Source organism: Fusarium oxysporum, chromosome VIII, assembly GCF_013085055.1.
Source record: "Fusarium oxysporum Fo47 chromosome VIII, complete sequence".
NCBI classification, from domain to species: Eukaryota; Fungi; Ascomycota; class Sordariomycetes; order Hypocreales; family Nectriaceae; genus Fusarium; species Fusarium oxysporum.
In genome coordinates, this window is record NC_072847.1 from 3,197,427 (window position 1) to 3,214,785 (window position 17,359).

A 17,359-nucleotide genomic window follows, 5' to 3' on the forward strand; every position below is an offset into this window, starting at 1 on the left:
TAATGTAAGGAAGAAGACAAACGGACATTTTGAGCTGGACAAAATGCGGGGTATATCAAGGCGACTGCATTGCGGCTGAGCAAGGCAGACACTCTTGTAAGACATAATATTGAAATTGTTTCTTTTATGCGCCACTAACATCATTACTCTCTACTGACTTTTTACCCTGCTCTCTAATATCTATATGCCTTACTCAAATTAATAAAGAAGTAATAATTCTAAGATACTATAGACTACTTAGTAAAATAAATATAAACAAATAAATAAATAAAAGACAGGCGGTGTTATCTTAAAGTCATTAGTGGTTACTCTGCCTTTTTTCAATGGTAGAGAGGGTCACTGGTCTGGAATACTCCATCAATGGATTTATCCTGATAACACAACATGAAACACATTAGGCTTATTGTAAACCTATCGGAGACAGGACTACAGTTGTTTTCAACATCAGATAATTATATATACGAGGTCCTAATAACTATGTAATAATAACGGTAACTACAAGGAAGCTTGCCCTACTTAGATACTCTTAAAAACAGAAAGACTCGACAGAGCCTTGCCAGGCCACGAGAACAAAGTGTTAGAAGGACACGAAGAACCAAGAGCCTGGTTATTCATCCAAGCAGGCTCCCAGTAATAAAGTCCAGCTCCACCCTTGACCTTGCTAACAATGCTAGCAACCTTCTTAATAAACTGCGTCTGACCATCAGCCGAGAAGGGAATGTTCTTCATGTCGCTAGGGAAAGGCTGAGCAGGAGAAGGGCAAGATGTCGGCCAGTCAAGCTCGCTAACAAAGATCTGCTTGCCCCATTTGTTGGCCATGTTGGTGAGCGAAGTCTCGAGCGCAGAGAAAGTAGCACCTGATCCGTAGAAGGGATAGTACGACACACCCATGGCGTCAAAGGCACCGAGGGTAAGACCCTTTTGGTTAAGGACCTGGGTGTAGAAGTATTCTTGGGTACCCCAGTCCCAGCCCTTGTCGAGATGAATCATGATCTTAGGCTTGGGGCTGATGGAAGAGTCCTTGATACCGTAGGCCGCAGAGTTGAGAAGACGTCCGATGTTGTAGTAAGACTTGGTCGAGCCGGTGGGAAAGAGAAGACCAGCTGTAATCTCATTTCCAATGGAGATAATCGCAGGCGGCACACCAGCGGACTGGAAAGCGTTGGAGACCTGCTGAGTGTAGTTGTACAGCCTCCAGGCCAGGTTATCGATATCGGTAGGCCATCCGGAGGGAATAGCCTGGTGGCCAGGATCAGCCCAAGTATCGCTAAAGTGAAGCGTCAGGTAGACGCTCAGGCCCGCAGCTTTGGCACGCTTAGCGAGTTTGAGGTTGTAGTCGAGGTTGTAATCGCCGTTGGATGGGTTCACCCAGACTCGCTGGCGGACTGAGTTGACACCATTGGCCGCGAGGATTTTCTCAAGTGGTTGAGCGGAACCGCCGGCAGTGTATTGAATGCCCTTTTGTTCCTCGAGAAGAACGGAGGACCAGTCGACGCCCTTGTAGGTCAGGGCCAAAGCGACCGAGCAGTAGGACAAAAATGCCAAGAATCGAAACAGCACCATTTTGACGATCGTGAGAGAACTCAAAACAATCAGCCTTTGCTCAGGGGATGGCGTTCTCTTAAGTAGCAACTCACCATCCCAGCATGACTTTCAGGCGCACCAGCTAAATACGCGGAGCTGTGTAGGACCGGTACAGGGATGTTCGTTATTCCTCCAATCACAGATCGGATGAAGGATGTTTCATCAATTCTTCCGACATGGGTCTAGCGCTCCTTAATGAACGATGAAACCTCGTGAGAGAGTTCGGAAGAGAACTACCGTAATCGGGTGTCTAGAAGCGGAGCTAGAAGTGCCGGCTCCGAGGATTGACATGCTCTAACGGGACTTGTGCATGTCTTTCATCCGCCCGAATGGGAATGCATGGAGAACATGGTCACTATGATGGAGTGGGGTAGATGAGATGATGCCTAGTTCTGACTCTCTCGGTTCATTATAAAGCGATGCTCTTCTGTCAATAGTAGTAAATATACCATTTCGACCATTTATTCCACAGTACTTCCAATAACGCTTATCCATATCAAGTCTCTATCAACTCGAGAACTCTGGAAGTCCCTGACAAGATATTATAGACTCCCAGACTTATATAAAAACACCCAATGAACAACTCACTCGACATCACGACACATGAGAGCCCGATGCCATTCCTCAGTGGCACAGATCGTGGTCTGCGACAGTGCAACTATGGTTTTCGAAGCAGAGATCATGTTTTCCCGTTGCGTAGGTTGTGCCCGTAGCTTAGCGTCGTAATAACCATATAGCGTAGGGAAGATCTGCACATATCGGGCGCGTATTCGATGAGAACTCCAGGAAGGGACCGCTCCTCGGAGATCCCATAACAGCCACTCGTTTCCGGACAGCCGAGGGGCGTCTCTTGAGAAACAGCCGTCAAGATCACTGAGCCTGTAAGGATTCTCGCTAGTTGCGAGCTCCATAAGCTGAAGATCGTGAACCCCAGCAAGCTTGATCTTGTACTGACTGTACAGTGCGTCGGAGTATTTCTTCACGTCAAAAAAGACCTTGATGATATCCTCGGACTCCAAAATACCCTTTAGAAAATTCTTCAACCTATTAACCGCCCAGAATGTCGTGGCGCCGAGCCAATACACGTCGATGAGGTAGACGCGGTGAGACACAGCGTTGTAGATCTGCATAATGGAGATTCTACTTTCGTGTCCTATATAATTCCCTTCGAGGGTGATGAAGAGGCGTGGTTTGAATTTTGGGATACCATCAAGATCGTCAAGGAGATCGTACAGAGTTTCACGATCACCGACCCAGATGATGCACGGTTCGTCTTCATAGGTGGGTATTACGTCGGGCTCCGTTTGGGGACCCATAGTCGATATCGTCTGCTGCAAGATGAAGAGGAGGGATGAGATGCAAGTCTGAGGAGAAAAAAAGGCAACGAGGAAGAGAGGGTTTTGCTTCAGAATAGACAGAGACTGGATAGCTGCCTCGACGAGAAGTTTGAAGAGAGAGAGCTGAGTTTTTTAGTCTTTGAAACAAACTCAGAGTTGGCGAAGTTTATCTATACTTTTACTTTTAAATGTGCTCAAATATAACGTTTTCGCCGGAAGAAGTTTGAAGAACCCGGCTTTAGGTAACAAGGGCACAGGTGCAGGCTATTATCGTTCGTTGCGTGAAAATAATTCTTAAAGCGTTATCACCTGCTACGTCTCAAACCCTTTTTTTATGCATTAGACTTTGGTCTTTGGGACGTCACTGGATCCTTTAGAAAATAGAATTAAGATCCATACATGATATACGCACACTTAGTGTTGCTGATATGCTTATCCCTTGAAAGGCGACTTTCATGGGCCTTATTGAGATCTACATTGTTAAAAGATTCAAGGACTCATATGATAAAAAGGTATCTCTCGATACCTTTCAATCTCTTCCATCAAAGCCGTCATCTTTAAAAGAGTACGTTTTGCCACAGTTTCTGCTCGTTCAGACCAATGATCTCCAAGCTTTGACAATAAGAAGGTTATGCTCCTTGTGTCGAAAGTCACTTCTTACCGCAGCCAATAGTACCGCTCATATTAATGAGCACCATCCCTCGACTTTCTGCGTTCAAAGTAATTTACTCTTCCATGGAATTTCTAAACAAGCATGCGCCAATCGTCGACGAACTGGGTTTCGCACAGCAGCGAGACCAGTCTCACAAGACAGAAAAGGACAACACCTGCTCCATCCCCGCGACCCGGTATTGGCTCTCAGATAGTGCGGCCCGCGATGCGAGTCATCATCAGATTTGCAAAGCGAAGCATGATGGCAACCTAAGCTTAAGTAAGGTCTACTATAAACTTTCCTCAATTTATAAGAATCATCATAAAGTAACCTAAGTTATCATAAACTGCCATGAGAATTTATAAACATAATCATAATCTTGCCATATTTATGTAAAGCTGTAATAACGTTTGACCACCCTCAAGCTTCTCCGATTGTTCAGCGATCGATCGGTGAATGGCCTCCTAGACCACAAGTTTTGTCTCGACATTGACGATATAGTCAATCCATACTCGTCGGAGAAGGGCTGGCCACAGGGACTGCGCAATTACAGCAGTGTCCCAGCATTTCCACAGGATCTCTGACATCCTGGCCTCCAGTAATGTTCTCCAGACATACCAATAATCGAACTTTCTTTCGAGTTCGCTAACTGCTAATATTGCGCTCCGAGGAGCTGTCTTGACCAAGGCGCAGTGGCTCTTCTAATAAGGTTTACTAGTTACCGCACAGTAGCTTAGGTGATTCGGATTGATGTCGCCGCTTCGTCAGTCAAGAGGACTTCTCTCGGGATTGTATTGGCCATGCTTTATGTCATACCGGTCTTCCATAGGTGGGTGAATCGCCAGGGGCCGCGTTGGGTGACGAAGCTCGGCGACGAGTCTGCGACCTCTCTCCAATGCATCAAGATATAATTTATACCTGGCCTCGCTACCTCACTGGAACTTACAGAGGCTACAGTGCACTAAAGTTTCTGAGATACCTTGAAGAACCTGCGGACAACCACTAGCTTGCTCATCGCAGTGGACCCGGCCATTAAGGTAACGCGTCGATGCTTAACTGTCAGGCGGATGTCTCTCTCGAGATGTTTCGAGTGGCTGGATTCGCAGCGGGCCAAGCGACGCTCTTCCATCCAACATTTGTACCTTTAATCGGATTCTGCAAAGAACTAGGTGGCATTCGTTGATCAGCAAGACTCGTGTGACTAAATATCTTTGAGCCAATTTATATGCCACACATGTGAATATCAGCCTGCTTGATGCCATTGGAAACACCGCGAGGTACCTACATATAGTTCCATAAAGAGCCCGTTAACCAAAGTTAAAATTGAGTCTTTGGAACATGTCTGACTCATGGAATCCCCTAATACTTGGTATAAACTATGCGCAATCTCTCGAGCCAGGTCTCAAGATTCTCCATATTCTCATCAATCTCTGCCTCCTCACCTCAAGTCATCAAATCAACAACCCGCGCAATTAACCTCGATATGTCAGAAATCACCGGGTCAGCCACGTCCACCACTGGCAACGGCGGAAAGAAAGTCATCTCTTTGGTTGCCAGTTGCTCGCCCTACCAAATTGAAGCATTCCGAGAAATAGACCACGGCAGAGAGCATTTTGGTGTTGATCCGCGATATCTCAAAGCTCCTTTGTCCTTGACACCAGAAACATTACATCTGGTGCGCAGGGAGTTGGAGGAAATATTCTTTGAAGATGTTGCCTTGCATGTGCGCCATAAAGACCGGTTTAGAGGAGGCTGGCTCGTGAACGGAACCATTACAAAGATCGATACGCCGCGTCTCACGGATTTCGAACTGAAGCCCGATTATCTTATGGACTTCTTCAACAAAGAGATCATGGTTTACTTCGAATCTGACTCATGGACGAGAGATGGAAGAGGCAAGATTATTGGGTATATATACCGAGAGTGGCTACGGCTTCACGGTGGTCGACCGTCCTTCCAACGAGGTGCTTTCTTCGCCAAACCTGCGCAGATCCACAGTACTGGACCACAAGGTCTGGATCAGATCACGACGTTTCATCATGACCTCTCTAATTATATCACTACTCGCTCACAAGATCTTGTACATTTTAAGCAGTGGGACTACAAACCCCCATGGTTTTCAACGAAGCCAAAGGAGGAATCACCCGAACTACAAAACGACAGCGAAGTAAAGTCTTGGAAAGATCATCGTTTCATGGTGGGACATCTATTTCCTGCATTATACATGGTTTTTGACGACCAATGCCTACCGGAGCCATCACCACATGTTAGCCCAGAAGGACTTCACGGGAATGACAGGATCTACTACTTGGAGGGCGTCATAGAAAGAGAAATGGCAAAGTGCACGGTTCTGCTGGTCAAGACAGGAGATGAGGCACATCTGAGCGCCCCTGTCAGCTTTGAGCCATTGTTTGATGCTGGGCTTGCACTCAACGTCAACCGGGACGACTGTGATGACGGGTATGGAGATGGCGAAACGGCTGTGAGGGTGAATCTCGATGTGGCAGTACGCTTTTTATGGGGGTTACTGCAAAAGGAGCGAGGAACATTAAGGGGATTGGGAGAGATTGCGCGAGAGTTGGAAGAAGAGCAAGACATGCTGTTTGAAAAATGGCTTGACAAGGTTATGCGTCGTTCTCATGAGGTTGGTTTTGAGAATAACTATCACACATGGTCTGCTACCCGTCGCGCTGCCGCGAGATTGAACGGGGAGGCTTTCGATGTAGATCAGGTGTTCCCGTTCTGGGAGCGTTTGAGGTCATGGCATGTATGAATTTGTGATACTCACGTCACTCCTTCAATCTCACAATATATTTCATCCCGGTTCAATTCATCATCCAGTTCACGTTGAATGTTGATGACTTGTGGTTTTCTCGGATTTGGTGCTGCATGGTTGACAGCTGTCCGCCAGTGCCAGCCTGCCAGCCAGAACTAGAGCAGCAATTCAGAGTCAACTCGTTTCTGCGCGTCAACACGCGACTCGCTGAAGGCCAACAATCAAGAAAAGTTTTCACTCTTTTGTTTTTCTCCCTCAAACATCCCTTTGTGATCTGTGCTTCTGACCTTTCTTCCGATTCTTCGCTGCATCTTCGCCACGTTCTTTCTCCCTTCTCAACCCTTCAAGCGTCCTTTGTTCGCGGACACTTCCGCGATGGCTTCCCTTGATCATATCGCGACCGTCTTCTCTGAGTACAAGTACGACAAGGATGTTGGTTTTGAAAGCAATAGCGGCATGCCCTGCCTTGCTTGCATTTCGGAGATCGATCGCGATATCTATTGCGTCTGTGTCACGAATGACGACCCCGCTACTTGTGTTGTCTGCAAGAACTACGACAAGAAGTGTGGCTCGGTAAGTCTTGTCAACGAGTGTTCGGCGATGCGTCTAACTTCTTCCCGTAGATCCCTTCAGAGCTTCTCGGCGCGGCGCAATGGTACTGGAACTTTGTGGCTGGCCTGGACGTTCAAAAGCCTCTCCTCAACAGACGTCAACTCTGGCGCATTCGTCGTGCTCTTGAGGACTGCGCGTCGGCCTGGCGTGGACTAGAAGAACATCTCATGAACCCGAACAACCTAGCGATGCTTGCTCTCCAAGAGTCGGCTGCAAGTTGCAAGACCTTGGCTCTGTCCATCCTTCAGTCGGTGAGTCCAATTTTCACCGAAGGGTCCGTAATCTCATGGAGCTCGCTAACGCATCGACTCGCCAGGCCGGTGCCAACTTTCCCTCGATGAGATCCACGAGCGTATCGACTTTGTCCAGCCAGGCTATACTCGCGATGGCAATTGTGTTGTCACTCTTCGAAATGCTCTTGTTCATCTGTCCGTCTCTCAGGACGTGGTGGTGTGTTCCGTCGAGGAAGGAAAGTGCTGCTCCTTGTCTAATGGATCCCCCTCCGAGCTCGAAACCGCCATGAATGAAGCTTCCGGTAGCGCCCCTAGCTGTGAGGTCGTCCACAATGGTATGCCTGATTCTCCTCGCCAGTAATGAGGATGAATCGGGAGTTGAGACTAACGAGTTGTTGATGAATCCCAAATTTTCTTGTGGCGAGATCAAGGGCTCTGATGCGGAGGAACGTTAATGACGGAAGTGACTCAGAGGTTGAGTAAAGTAATAGTAATAGAGGACATGGGGCTGTCTTGCAGGGATGTTTCGCAGTTGCGTCGGCGGTCTTTTTATCTTCATTCTTGTTGGTGTTTGCTCTCTCGTTAGTATAGCCAGGCTCCGAGTCTTGGCTCAATCAATCCTCTAGCTTTTGATAGCTCTCAACCTTATCACAGTGACACCACACAACATGTGACTTGAGTGGTAATTGTTAGCCATGTTTGTCCTTTGCTCGATTGAGAAGCTCTTGAGTCCTTCCGTCTGCGCACGATACTGCTATCATTTTCAACCTTTCTCATTCATGGACTTTTAAAAGCGAGCGACGTCGCGGATTAATGAATACTTGTCAGACCATTAAAACAAACTTGCCGTGTACCCGGATCAAATCCAACATTGCACTAGATATGCCAGGGGAGCAAACAGAACTATTCAACACGACAAAAACATTTAAAAATTCTAGCATTAAAGTAAGGTATCAAAAATAACTACTCTTAAGTCTACCAAATCCTATATTAAATTTGCCCAAGTCTTTTTGTCATCTATGTTAAATGTCCTAAATTTTCTTATCTCCCACCATCTCGACGTCCAGACTTTCCTCCCTGGCATGGCACGTTCAAGTCATGATACAAACTATCGATGACCTGACGAAGCAATATAGTCGCATTGACAGGAAACAGAATCCGTGTAATTTAACTGGTGTTTTAAAACCTTCAGCCCTCCCCTCCCTTCCATTGGTGGAATAGTCCTCAAGTCATCAATGCTACGCTCCAATTTTCTCCGCGTCCCAATCCGGAAAGGCTCGAGGTTTCAAGTCCCACTGAAACACACCACGATCGGTTATTATCCCAGGCTAAACTCGCCCTTTATCCTCGTCAGAATTAGGAAAATGATCAGTTTCTTCCTCTGCATGAATTCATTGCGGGGGCGATTTTAGCCAAAAAGGCCCATCGGCATATCCGCCATGTACCGAATTCGTATCATGACCCCGACATTCCAGGCTGAGGACCAGCGGTGTGGAGTTCGTTCCCTAAACGAGATTCGTTTGGTACTGGAAACAACGGCTGGCGGAGGATACACGTCCGTTCGATCCATTGGAGCAAGGTCAGGAGATGAGATCGATCCATGGCCCTCCGCATGGCTTTTGGAGCGGGTATATATCTTGGCTGGTACACCATCCATCATGTTTTGTTTCCCCATACTTCTTGGCACATTATTCTTTCAACACATTTCATCATGCAGTTGATATCCATCATCAGCTTCTGGCTACTAGCCCTCTTCAGCACCGTCCTCGGCGCAGAGGTCGTTCCTCGAGGTCAGCTCAAGGAGGTCACCAGCTATGGCAACAATCCAACCGGCACAAAGATGTTCTTGTACGTGCCTAAGAACTTGAAGTCCAACCCTGCTGTCGTCGTTGCTCTTCACTACTGCACTGGCACCGCTCAGGCTTACTACCAGGGCACAAAGTGGGCTTCCAATGCTGAGAAGTACGGGTTCATCGTTGTTTACCCTCAGACTCCTTATACACCTGGTAACTGCTGGGATGTCTCGTCCAAGATGACATTGAAGCACGAGGGTGGTGGCTGCAGTACTTCTATTGCCAACATGGCCAAGTTCGTTCTTAAGGAGTACAATGGTGATGCTAAGAAGGTCTTTGTCACTGGTGAATCTTCCGGCGCCATGATGACCGTAAGTGCACTCACTTTCTCTGATCGAACACTACTAATAAGAACAGAACGTCATGCTTGCTACTTACCCCGACGTCTTCGCCGCAGGAAGCGCCTATGCTGGTGTTCCCGCCGGTTGCTTCGTCAGCCAGCAGAACCAAGCCGCAGCATGGAACTCGACCTGCTCCCAAGGAAAGTCCATCTACACCCAGACCCAGTGGGCCAACGTCGTCAAGAACATGTACCCTGGCTACAACGGCCCCCGACCCAAGTTCCAGATCTACCACGGAACTGCCGATCCTACTCTCAACGTCCAGAACTACTACGAGGAGATCAAGCAGTGGACTGGTGTCTTTGGATACTCTTCCAACCCTCAGTCATCTACACCCAACACTCCCGCTAGCCCCTTCACCCGCCAAGTCTTTGGTGAGAAGTTCCAGGTAAGATACAAACCATCATGAAGTGAAGGATGATAGCTGACATGTTTAGGCTTTCTTGGGCCAGGGTATCACACACGGTGTTCCTCATTTCGATGACAACGACCTCAAGTGGTTCGGCATTATCGTAAGTCAGGCTTGAGTCTCGGTTTGATCACCAGAAACTGACTATCTTGTGTGTAGTAAGCCGTTCGACATATCCAAGGATACCGCATGATGGAATTTACGGGGAGATGCCCGTGATATCCTTCTGGAACGGTCTACCAGAAGGACATTTAAATTTCTATGAACTATATTTATCGACTGTACATATCATCACACTAGATCTGTATATATATTGCATCGAATATTGCCATTCCGTTCCTGAGTGAAGTGACTGTACTGGAAGCTTTACCTGCACCGTTTATCAGCTCACCGATTCTCTGTCTGGTTATCTAATAATAGCCTTCTCTAACATTGCTGTTGGAGGATCTATTTCATGGTTCTTGATACCGTAATCCATACAGTACGCGATTCCTGTGAATTTGAGAGTCTCGGTAGCGGCCCTGTTCTAGCCTATTACGCGGTACCGCCCGCATTTCTTGTTCCCATTGGGCAGAGTCTGCTTTTAGGTCTTCTATCATCGCCTAAGAGTCCGGTCAGAATTCTCTTCTCCACCTGTGAGAGCAAAATCGACTCTTAACTTACTGAAGTCAAGTTCCTAGATGCCGTTATATAGTAACACTGAATTGCTTGGCCAGTTTCGGGATTCTATAATTTGAGCAAAACTTGGGTCAGCCTTGGATTACACGAAAGCCCGGGACTGGCAAGTATGCATTTGGTTCTATGTCAAGTTAAAACGTACCTCATAATGTCCAGGTCGCACAAGGGCATCTTGCCCGAGATATTGGCAGATATCGGCTGTAATGACCTCTCGATCAATGCCATCGCGTTGTACGAAGTATTCGTTTTGTCTATTGGTCATGCTAGCATTTGGATCGTTAGGTGGTAAAGCAGTCATCTCGTCTGTTCTGAGCATCGAATACGAGGTCGGCGGCTCCTCAGGTTGTATGTTATTAGTGCCTTGTTCGTCCTGGTTAGATATTATGTCAATCGACTCAGCATTTGAATCACTCTCGCTAACACGTTCGTCCTTATCATCCGATTCTACAGTTGGTAAAGCGAATAGTGCTAGTTGCTCTTGATGTCGGCCAACGTGACGCTGATATCGTGAGGTGGATCGCATCATTTCGGCACAAATTGGACAAGGGATACCTTGTTTAATCTTCACGGGCTTCTGGCTCAGATACACAAGCGTATCTAGGTCCCTAGTGGTTACCGATCCCCCGTGACTTCTGGAAACATGCTTTATGCTTTCGGATGGAGAAGAGAACTCCAACTCACACGCCAGTGGGCATGAGTATAGCTTCCAGTGAATCTGTCTCACGTGTTCCATCCACTGGTACCTCCTGGAGAGCTCTCTCCCTGGAGTCTCACAGTCCTTCTCCAAACATATATATGGCCGCAAATCGCCATAAACGTGCTTTCTTGAACATCCTTTTAGCTAAGGCTCGAAAATTTGGGTTGGGGGACATACTTCCACGAACTTCTAGTGTTTGCAACAATGATTGTATGACAGAAAGGGCATTCGAACGGACCCTCTGATGAGTCTTTTGGTAAGGGGGGGATTCGACATTGATCGAGATCTGCCAGCGAAGTGGCATATGACGTTTGGGAACATCCAGAGTCTGAGCCCTCGTCCCCAATCGCATTGATGGGTAAGGGCTGACCACCACGAGCGACATCTTTAAGGTATTCCGGAAGTGACGAGGCAATCGTCTCAGCGTCGCCTCCCTCGTGAGTGAGGCCCTGCGATAGTTTTGTGCGGTGAGCCAATCTGTAATTGAAGAACTGGCGCCGTCGGCTTATCGCCTTGCCCAGTCTTTCGGCAAGGAGAGGTTCTATCGTTCTAAACTTCGACGAGACGTGCTGGATGTCAAAGGTCTCATAGTGAGATGTATCAATTGAATGAGACTTGATGAAGCGATCGTGGGGTGCAGGATTTCGTATGGCCACGCTCAGTCGAAGGAGACAGTTTACCACGTCCGCGATATCGACAGAAATCTGATTGAATTCTGTATCACGGCCATCGAAATCCTCATCATCGCCAGCATTGATCTTGTCCCAAGGAACCTCATTTCCTATGAGGATGTCATGGGCATCTTGCATGAGCTCAATCAGGTCTTTGAGAAGACTCAACACCTGGTCTTCTATTTGTGAAGAGTCCCGAAGTCGCTAATCGAGTGAGCTCAAGCCAGTGCGGTGAGCGCCGATGTTTCCAGCCCACACATTAAATCGTGTCTGTTGGTCCGCCATATCCCTTCCGAAGGTCGGCGAGTTTGGGGCTAAAGTTGTGGGTGCTCTGACAATCTTTCCAAAGCAATCAATGCATTGCGTGACGACGGCTGCAATTCCTTGGACCATTTTAGTCTCGTTAGTTCAGATACAAGACTGAGACCTGGCCTCCGTTGAGAGAGAGGTGAAATGCTGTACAAGGGTGATCCTCAAACTTGAGCGAAATAATCTGTGTAATAGTTAAGTAGTACAAATCAGTTGATCACAATGCATCGAATCAAAGATAATTATTTCGGTGTGTCAGCTGAAAGTGCATATTTCCCCGCTCGAGCTGAAAGTCGACAGTACCTCATGAGTAAGACCTTGTTTTCCTCTCGATAATTACTCTCCTCAAATCCCTACCAAGTATGTCCGGGTTAGAGGTCGCCGGAATCGTCCTTAGCTCCATACCTCTTCTCATCATTGCACTGGAGAAATACACTGAGGGTCTGTCCACTTTGCATCGATGGCGCAAGTACAAGCGCGAGCTACAGAGCTTGATTCGCAACCCGGAAACTGAAAGGATCAAACTCCAAAATTTCTGCGAAAAGCTTCTCCTAGACTTGGTCCCTCATTATGATATTGAGGCGTTGATCGATAACCCAATGGGAGATCTTTGGCGCGAAGAAGAAAGGTTGAAGAAAGTTCAGTTTCGCCTTGGGAAGGGCTTCAAGGTTTTCCAAGACACTGCCAATGACCTAAGGGCAACGCTTTGTGATATTGGGAGGTTGATCGACTCCCAAGGTGAAGGGATGTTCCCAGGTCTTAAACGAGCTGTCTTTACATTGAGCCGCTCACAATACGCAGGTATCCTGATGGAAATCAGAGACAGCGTATCGAATCTCGAGAACCTGACAAACCATAACATGGAGCTCGAACCTGCACGGATAGTTAGATCCAAGCAGAAACATGGCGACCATGGTTCATTCAGATCATCTTTCACTGCTATTCACTGCCATAGTGGTGTTCGAAGACATCTCAACCATTGGTGCCTCGCCGCCCCTTGGGCTGTCGATTTCAGTAGGGCTCGAGATCGGAGGCATCGCCCTGAGCCTGCCCTTCTTTATTGCTGCGATGTTGTATGCCCTTGCTGCGATATTACTGCTCTTGGGCATGCCTATAGACTCTGGTGCCTCCGACACCTAGGATCTAGTATTTATCGTCGACTATGCTATCAAGGCTGCCTTCTCTCTGATATAATTGATACTTGATAATTCAATACGCTAGAATAATTCTGGGTTCCCGTTAAACCGAGAATGGAGACGTAGAATCCTGGTCTTGATGCCAAAACCATCCACCCTTCATATTACGGAACCAGCCCCTGTACCAATTGAAACACTGCCAAGCTCCAAAATCCGCTCCCTCCTACAGGCGATCAGCAGGATCAGTCTGTACCAGTTTCCAATCGACAGTACAACCTCCTTACAGGGCCCATTATCTTTTTTTCACGCAAATCCACCTTACCTGAAAAACCCCTCCTCAATGCAACAGCAAACGGATGACAACCAACAACCTGGCAAACGCTTAGATGCCATTGGTCAATAACTTGTCGCGTATGCATAGAACACGCAATAATGTCATGTTATGTTCCTTGTCACTTCCCTTGCTGGGCTTGCTCCGGAAAGCCCCCGGCTTGTGCTTTTTAAACAACCAACAGGTTAAAAGGATTTGGCCCTGCTGCTTCCTTTTAAATTCCTTTGTTATTTGCTTTAGTTTGCCATCCATTACTTCTGGGAATCTCCATTATTAACACAATGTCCAACACTAGCAGCCCAAAGAACCGGTCTCCCCGGTCTCCGCGATCGCCCCAGGATCCGTCGGTAGCAGTCAACGAAACAATTGCAGTTGACGAGCCTCAAGATGAGGGGGAGGACTTGACATTAGGATCTGACGCTGAGAGCTCGACGGCCTCCATGTCATCGAGCATTCTTAATTATCGTACGATCAATGGCAGAACGTTTCACAGTGAGAGAGGAAACGCAGCCTATTGGGGGTCCAACGATGAGCGCCAAAGTGATGCCATGGATATCGCGTGAGATACACCTCCTGCGAAAGTTGTGCTACCTCTCGCCTAACAGGACACTAGTCACCACATTTGGACACTCGTCCACGACGGAGAACTATACTTTGCGCCTCTGGAAGACAACATACAGGTTCGTTAAATAACACAATGCTGTGCCTGTCGTGTTACTGAGCTATTTTTTGCCAATTATCAGAAAGTTCTTGACGTCGGGACTGGAACTGGTACGAAATGACCTCCCTTGCGTGACCGCGAGATTGCCCGTACTAATTTATACTGCAGGTATTTGGGCTATGTAGGTTACCTATCATACTGTAGTTTACCAACTCTTAACCAATTTTGCAGTGATTTTGCCGACAAATTCCCTGGGTGCGAGGTCATTGGTACCGATATTTCACCCATCCAGCCCGGCTGGGTCCCACCGAACTTGAAATTGTGAGCTACTTAATTACATTTATCTTTATAGATATTTTATATCTAACCCCGATATCAGCGAGATTGAAGATTGCAACCAAGAGTGGACCTTCCCATCTGAGTCATTCGATTATGTTCACCTTCGTTATCTGGTCGGCTGCATTCCTGACTGGACAGAGCTTTTCAGCCAAGCATACAAGACCCTCAAGCCTGGTGGCTGGGTTGAGAGCTTTGAAATTTCCCCGACTGCAGAAAGCGACGATGGTACCGTCACGTATGACTCTGCAATGGCTCAATGGGGAAGGATCTTTGTCGAGGCTTCAAAGAAGATCGGCAATAGCTTTACCGTCGTCGACGATAAAGTCCAGAGGCCTGCTTTACAAGAGGCGGGGTTCGTCGATATTCACGAGTGGGAGTTTAAGGTAATGTATAAGACCATTCTGCTGCACTATCAATAACTGACTCGAAAAGTGTCCCTTGAACCCGTGGCCCAAGGACCCTAAGCTCAAGGAGATTGGCCGGTTTGGAGAGGTCTTCCTCACCCAGGATACTGAAGGTTTCGTAACATTAGCCGCCAATCTATTAGGCTGGTCGATGGAAGAGGTCTATGTTTATATCGCCAAGTTCCGACGTGAGGTTCGGAACCGGAAACATCACGTCTATATACGTCTCAGGGCTGTCTGGGCACGGAAGCCAGAGACGAAAGAGGAGCCGACACCCGCATAAGCATGAAGTCGTACAAATTTACATCGGAAGCTGATCAACAAGTAGTATTTCTCTCGTCCCTACTATAGCTTAGAAATATTAAAAAAAATATTAAAGGATTTAACTTAAGAAATGAAAAGAAAAATATAAAGTATATTATTAAAAAGCTAATTCTTTACTAACTATACCTTACTTCGTAAGCTAATAGGTCCAACCAGTATATTCTTCTCTCCTAGTTTTAACAGGCCTTCACTTACATCTTTATCAGACATTATATTGGCCATTTCTAACCAAGTATCTGTAACTGGGCCTAATACAAGCGCAACTGCTGCCCAAGAGCTACCTATAAAGCTATCTTCCGCACCCCGTAAGAATACCAATATTACAAAAGCCATAATAACCAGATGTAATGCTAGACCTGTTCAGTCATCTTCCAGCTATCCATTTGAGAAGTCCGCCTACTTGGATGATGCGTCTGAATATAGCAAAAGTGATGCTCTCAAGATTTGCAATACTTATCCGCCAGTGTGAAGAGTGGAGAGTTCTCTGCGCACTAGGAACTGACACCTTGTCATATGCCGCGACAGTATTGCCAATTGAATCCGAGGCCAACAGAAATCCAGCCAGGTCCCATGCATCTGCCAAAGCCGTGTTGGCACCATTTCCAGCGAAGGGGCTGACAGCATGGTTACTGTCTCCAATAAAGACCACACCAGGTAGAACGTTCTCATGGCTGAACGGCTTCTTGTCGCGCGCTGGGATAACAAAGGCTGTTGAAGAGTCTGTTGAGTTTATCAAACTTGCGAATAGCTCTCCTATCTCGCTGCAATGCTGTCGCACTTCATCCAGGAGTGCACGTCCACCTCCGCCAGCGGCTTGAGCTGGCATCTCTTCAGCCTTGCTAAAAGCCCAGATAACAGTCTGGCCTTCAAAGGGGCTCACAAAACATCTATTGCCGTATCCAGAGGCCATAATACCCTATGAATCGGCCAAGGGATTCGGAATCTCTTGTGGAAAGACTGCGAGACCACCGATTTGAGTAGCCCCAGCGTAACGCAACTGGTCGCCTGGTCGAAGTGAGGCTCTGATTTTGCTGTGTGCGCCGTCCGCGGCGATCAAAAGGTCACAGTCGATCAAGTGTTCGGATTTATTCTGTGAGGAAATAGTGACCGAAAGGCGACGATCGTCTAGTAGCTTGACGCCCAAACATTGTGACTGCCATCGAATACTGATACCCAGATTTTCAGCTTCTTCGATCATAATTTCTCTCAAGCTAGCTCTGAGAATCCGCAATCGCGCCACGGGGGGGGGGGGACCATATGGTTTTGCAGGGACAGCAATCAACTCATTCCAGTTCTTATCCCAGGATACAGCATAATGTACATGCCAATAGATCTTTTCGGATGAATACGAATATCTGGGACTTGGAAGAGTTGGAAACCTTATCTCCGCTGCGTGCTGAGCTTATCAGGGGCCTACGCCATGGTAGCAAGCTGCAGACCTTTGCTCATGCGGCCTGGGGGTCTGGATGGCGGAATATTGTCTCTATGCTTTGGGTTAGTGTGTATGGACAGGTATAACAGATTGTATATTACCATATCAAAAGTACATTACTAAATTAAATAATTTCTCTATATTAAAGTTTTAATTTACTAGTATCTAATTACTAGTATAAGATATGTAAAACCTGGATATTTCTATAAAAGTAATTATATATATGTGATAAATAAGGCTTCTGCCAGGTTATCTTTTTCCACGGCTATCCTGCATACTCATAATCTTCGCAATCTACAAAAGTGACTAGATGAATTTCTGGTTTCGTGGTCTAACGGTTATGACTGCGGATTCTGATTCCGCCAGCGAGGGTTCGACTCCCTCCGAGACCTTCCTTTTGCTTCTGTCATTCACATCTTATTTTTATCCCGTTTTCTTCTTTTCAATCACACGAACCGTAGACCACATTTTGATATTTTACGCGCAAGTGTTTTTCTGCGTTGAGGTCCTTGTGTAGTGCATACCACGGTGATTCCTTTAGCAATTGTCCCGGTTTATCGGCCAGGTCGCGAAGCCCTCT

The 17,359-nt window shown here is 47.0% G+C and overlaps 8 protein-coding genes and 1 non-coding gene across 9 annotated transcripts; 5 read left to right on the forward strand and 4 right to left on the reverse strand.

Moving 5' to 3' along the window:
• Positions 1-516: 516 nt before the first annotated feature.
• Positions 517-1,648, reverse strand: FOBCDRAFT_322426 (family 53 glycosyl hydrolase; the record flags this gene model as incomplete). The annotated part of the gene is made up of 2 exons (XM_031187665.3): positions 517-1,582; positions 1,638-1,648. The coding sequence occupies 2 exons, from the start codon at positions 1,646-1,648 to the stop codon at positions 517-519; spliced, it is 1,077 nt and encodes a 358-aa protein (XP_031034930.3).
• Positions 1,649-2,168: 520 nt separating this feature from the next.
• Positions 2,169-2,900, reverse strand: FOBCDRAFT_278531 (uncharacterized protein; the record flags this gene model as incomplete). Its single annotated transcript, XM_031187664.2, has 1 exon — positions 2,169-2,900. One exon carries the CDS (start codon positions 2,898-2,900, stop codon positions 2,169-2,171), a length of 732 nt encoding a protein of 243 aa, XP_031034929.2.
• Positions 2,901-4,951: 2,051 nt separating this feature from the next.
• FOBCDRAFT_242949 (uncharacterized protein) lies at positions 4,952-7,649 on the forward strand (the record flags this gene model as incomplete). The annotated part of the gene is made up of 5 exons (XM_059610501.1): positions 4,952-6,340; positions 6,698-6,922; positions 6,973-7,212; positions 7,304-7,411; positions 7,491-7,649. The coding sequence occupies 5 exons, from the start codon at positions 4,952-4,954 to the stop codon at positions 7,647-7,649; spliced, it is 2,121 nt and encodes a 706-aa protein (XP_059465664.1).
• Positions 7,650-8,846: 1,197 nt separating this feature from the next.
• Positions 8,847-10,101, forward strand: FOBCDRAFT_252553 (Alpha/Beta hydrolase protein). The gene is made up of 4 exons (XM_031187661.3): positions 8,847-9,358; positions 9,405-9,776; positions 9,826-9,900; positions 9,957-10,101. Exons 1-4 carry the CDS (start codon positions 8,906-8,908, stop codon positions 9,957-9,959), a joined length of 903 nt encoding a protein of 300 aa, XP_031034926.2. The 5' UTR covers positions 8,847-8,905; the 3' UTR covers positions 9,960-10,101.
• Positions 10,102-10,249: 148 nt separating this feature from the next.
• FOBCDRAFT_205669 (uncharacterized protein) lies at positions 10,250-11,981 on the reverse strand (the record flags this gene model as incomplete). The annotated part of the gene is made up of 5 exons (XM_059609154.1): positions 10,250-10,399; positions 10,461-10,523; positions 10,618-11,104; positions 11,157-11,237; positions 11,350-11,981. The coding sequence occupies 5 exons, from the start codon at positions 11,979-11,981 to the stop codon at positions 10,250-10,252; spliced, it is 1,413 nt and encodes a 470-aa protein (XP_059465665.1).
• A 533-nt stretch (positions 11,982-12,514) lies between these two features.
• On the forward strand, positions 12,515-13,292 carry FOBCDRAFT_205670 (uncharacterized protein; the record flags this gene model as incomplete). The annotated part of the gene is made up of 2 exons (XM_059609155.1): positions 12,515-13,067; positions 13,108-13,292. The coding sequence occupies 2 exons, from the start codon at positions 12,515-12,517 to the stop codon at positions 13,290-13,292; spliced, it is 738 nt and encodes a 245-aa protein (XP_059467784.1).
• Positions 13,293-13,820: 528 nt separating this feature from the next.
• Positions 13,821-15,451, forward strand: FOBCDRAFT_230358 (S-adenosyl-L-methionine-dependent methyltransferase). Its single transcript, XM_059609830.1, has 7 exons — positions 13,821-14,178; positions 14,233-14,299; positions 14,363-14,390; positions 14,449-14,461; positions 14,512-14,601; positions 14,660-15,002; positions 15,052-15,451. The coding sequence occupies exons 1-7, from the start codon at positions 13,901-13,903 to the stop codon at positions 15,304-15,306; spliced, it is 1,074 nt and encodes a 357-aa protein (XP_059467785.1). The 5' UTR covers positions 13,821-13,900; the 3' UTR covers positions 15,307-15,451.
• Positions 15,452-15,711: 260 nt separating this feature from the next.
• FOBCDRAFT_278539 (uncharacterized protein) lies at positions 15,712-16,257 on the reverse strand (the record flags this gene model as incomplete). The annotated part of the gene is made up of 1 exon (XM_031187655.2): positions 15,712-16,257. The coding sequence occupies one exon, from the start codon at positions 16,255-16,257 to the stop codon at positions 15,712-15,714; it is 546 nt and encodes a 181-aa protein (XP_031034920.2).
• Positions 16,258-17,099: 842 nt separating this feature from the next.
• FOBCDRAFT_t172 lies at positions 17,100-17,171 on the forward strand. The gene has a single exon. It is a non-coding gene; the product is annotated as a tRNA-Gln (tRNA).
• The last annotated feature ends 188 nt before the right edge of the window (positions 17,172-17,359 follow it).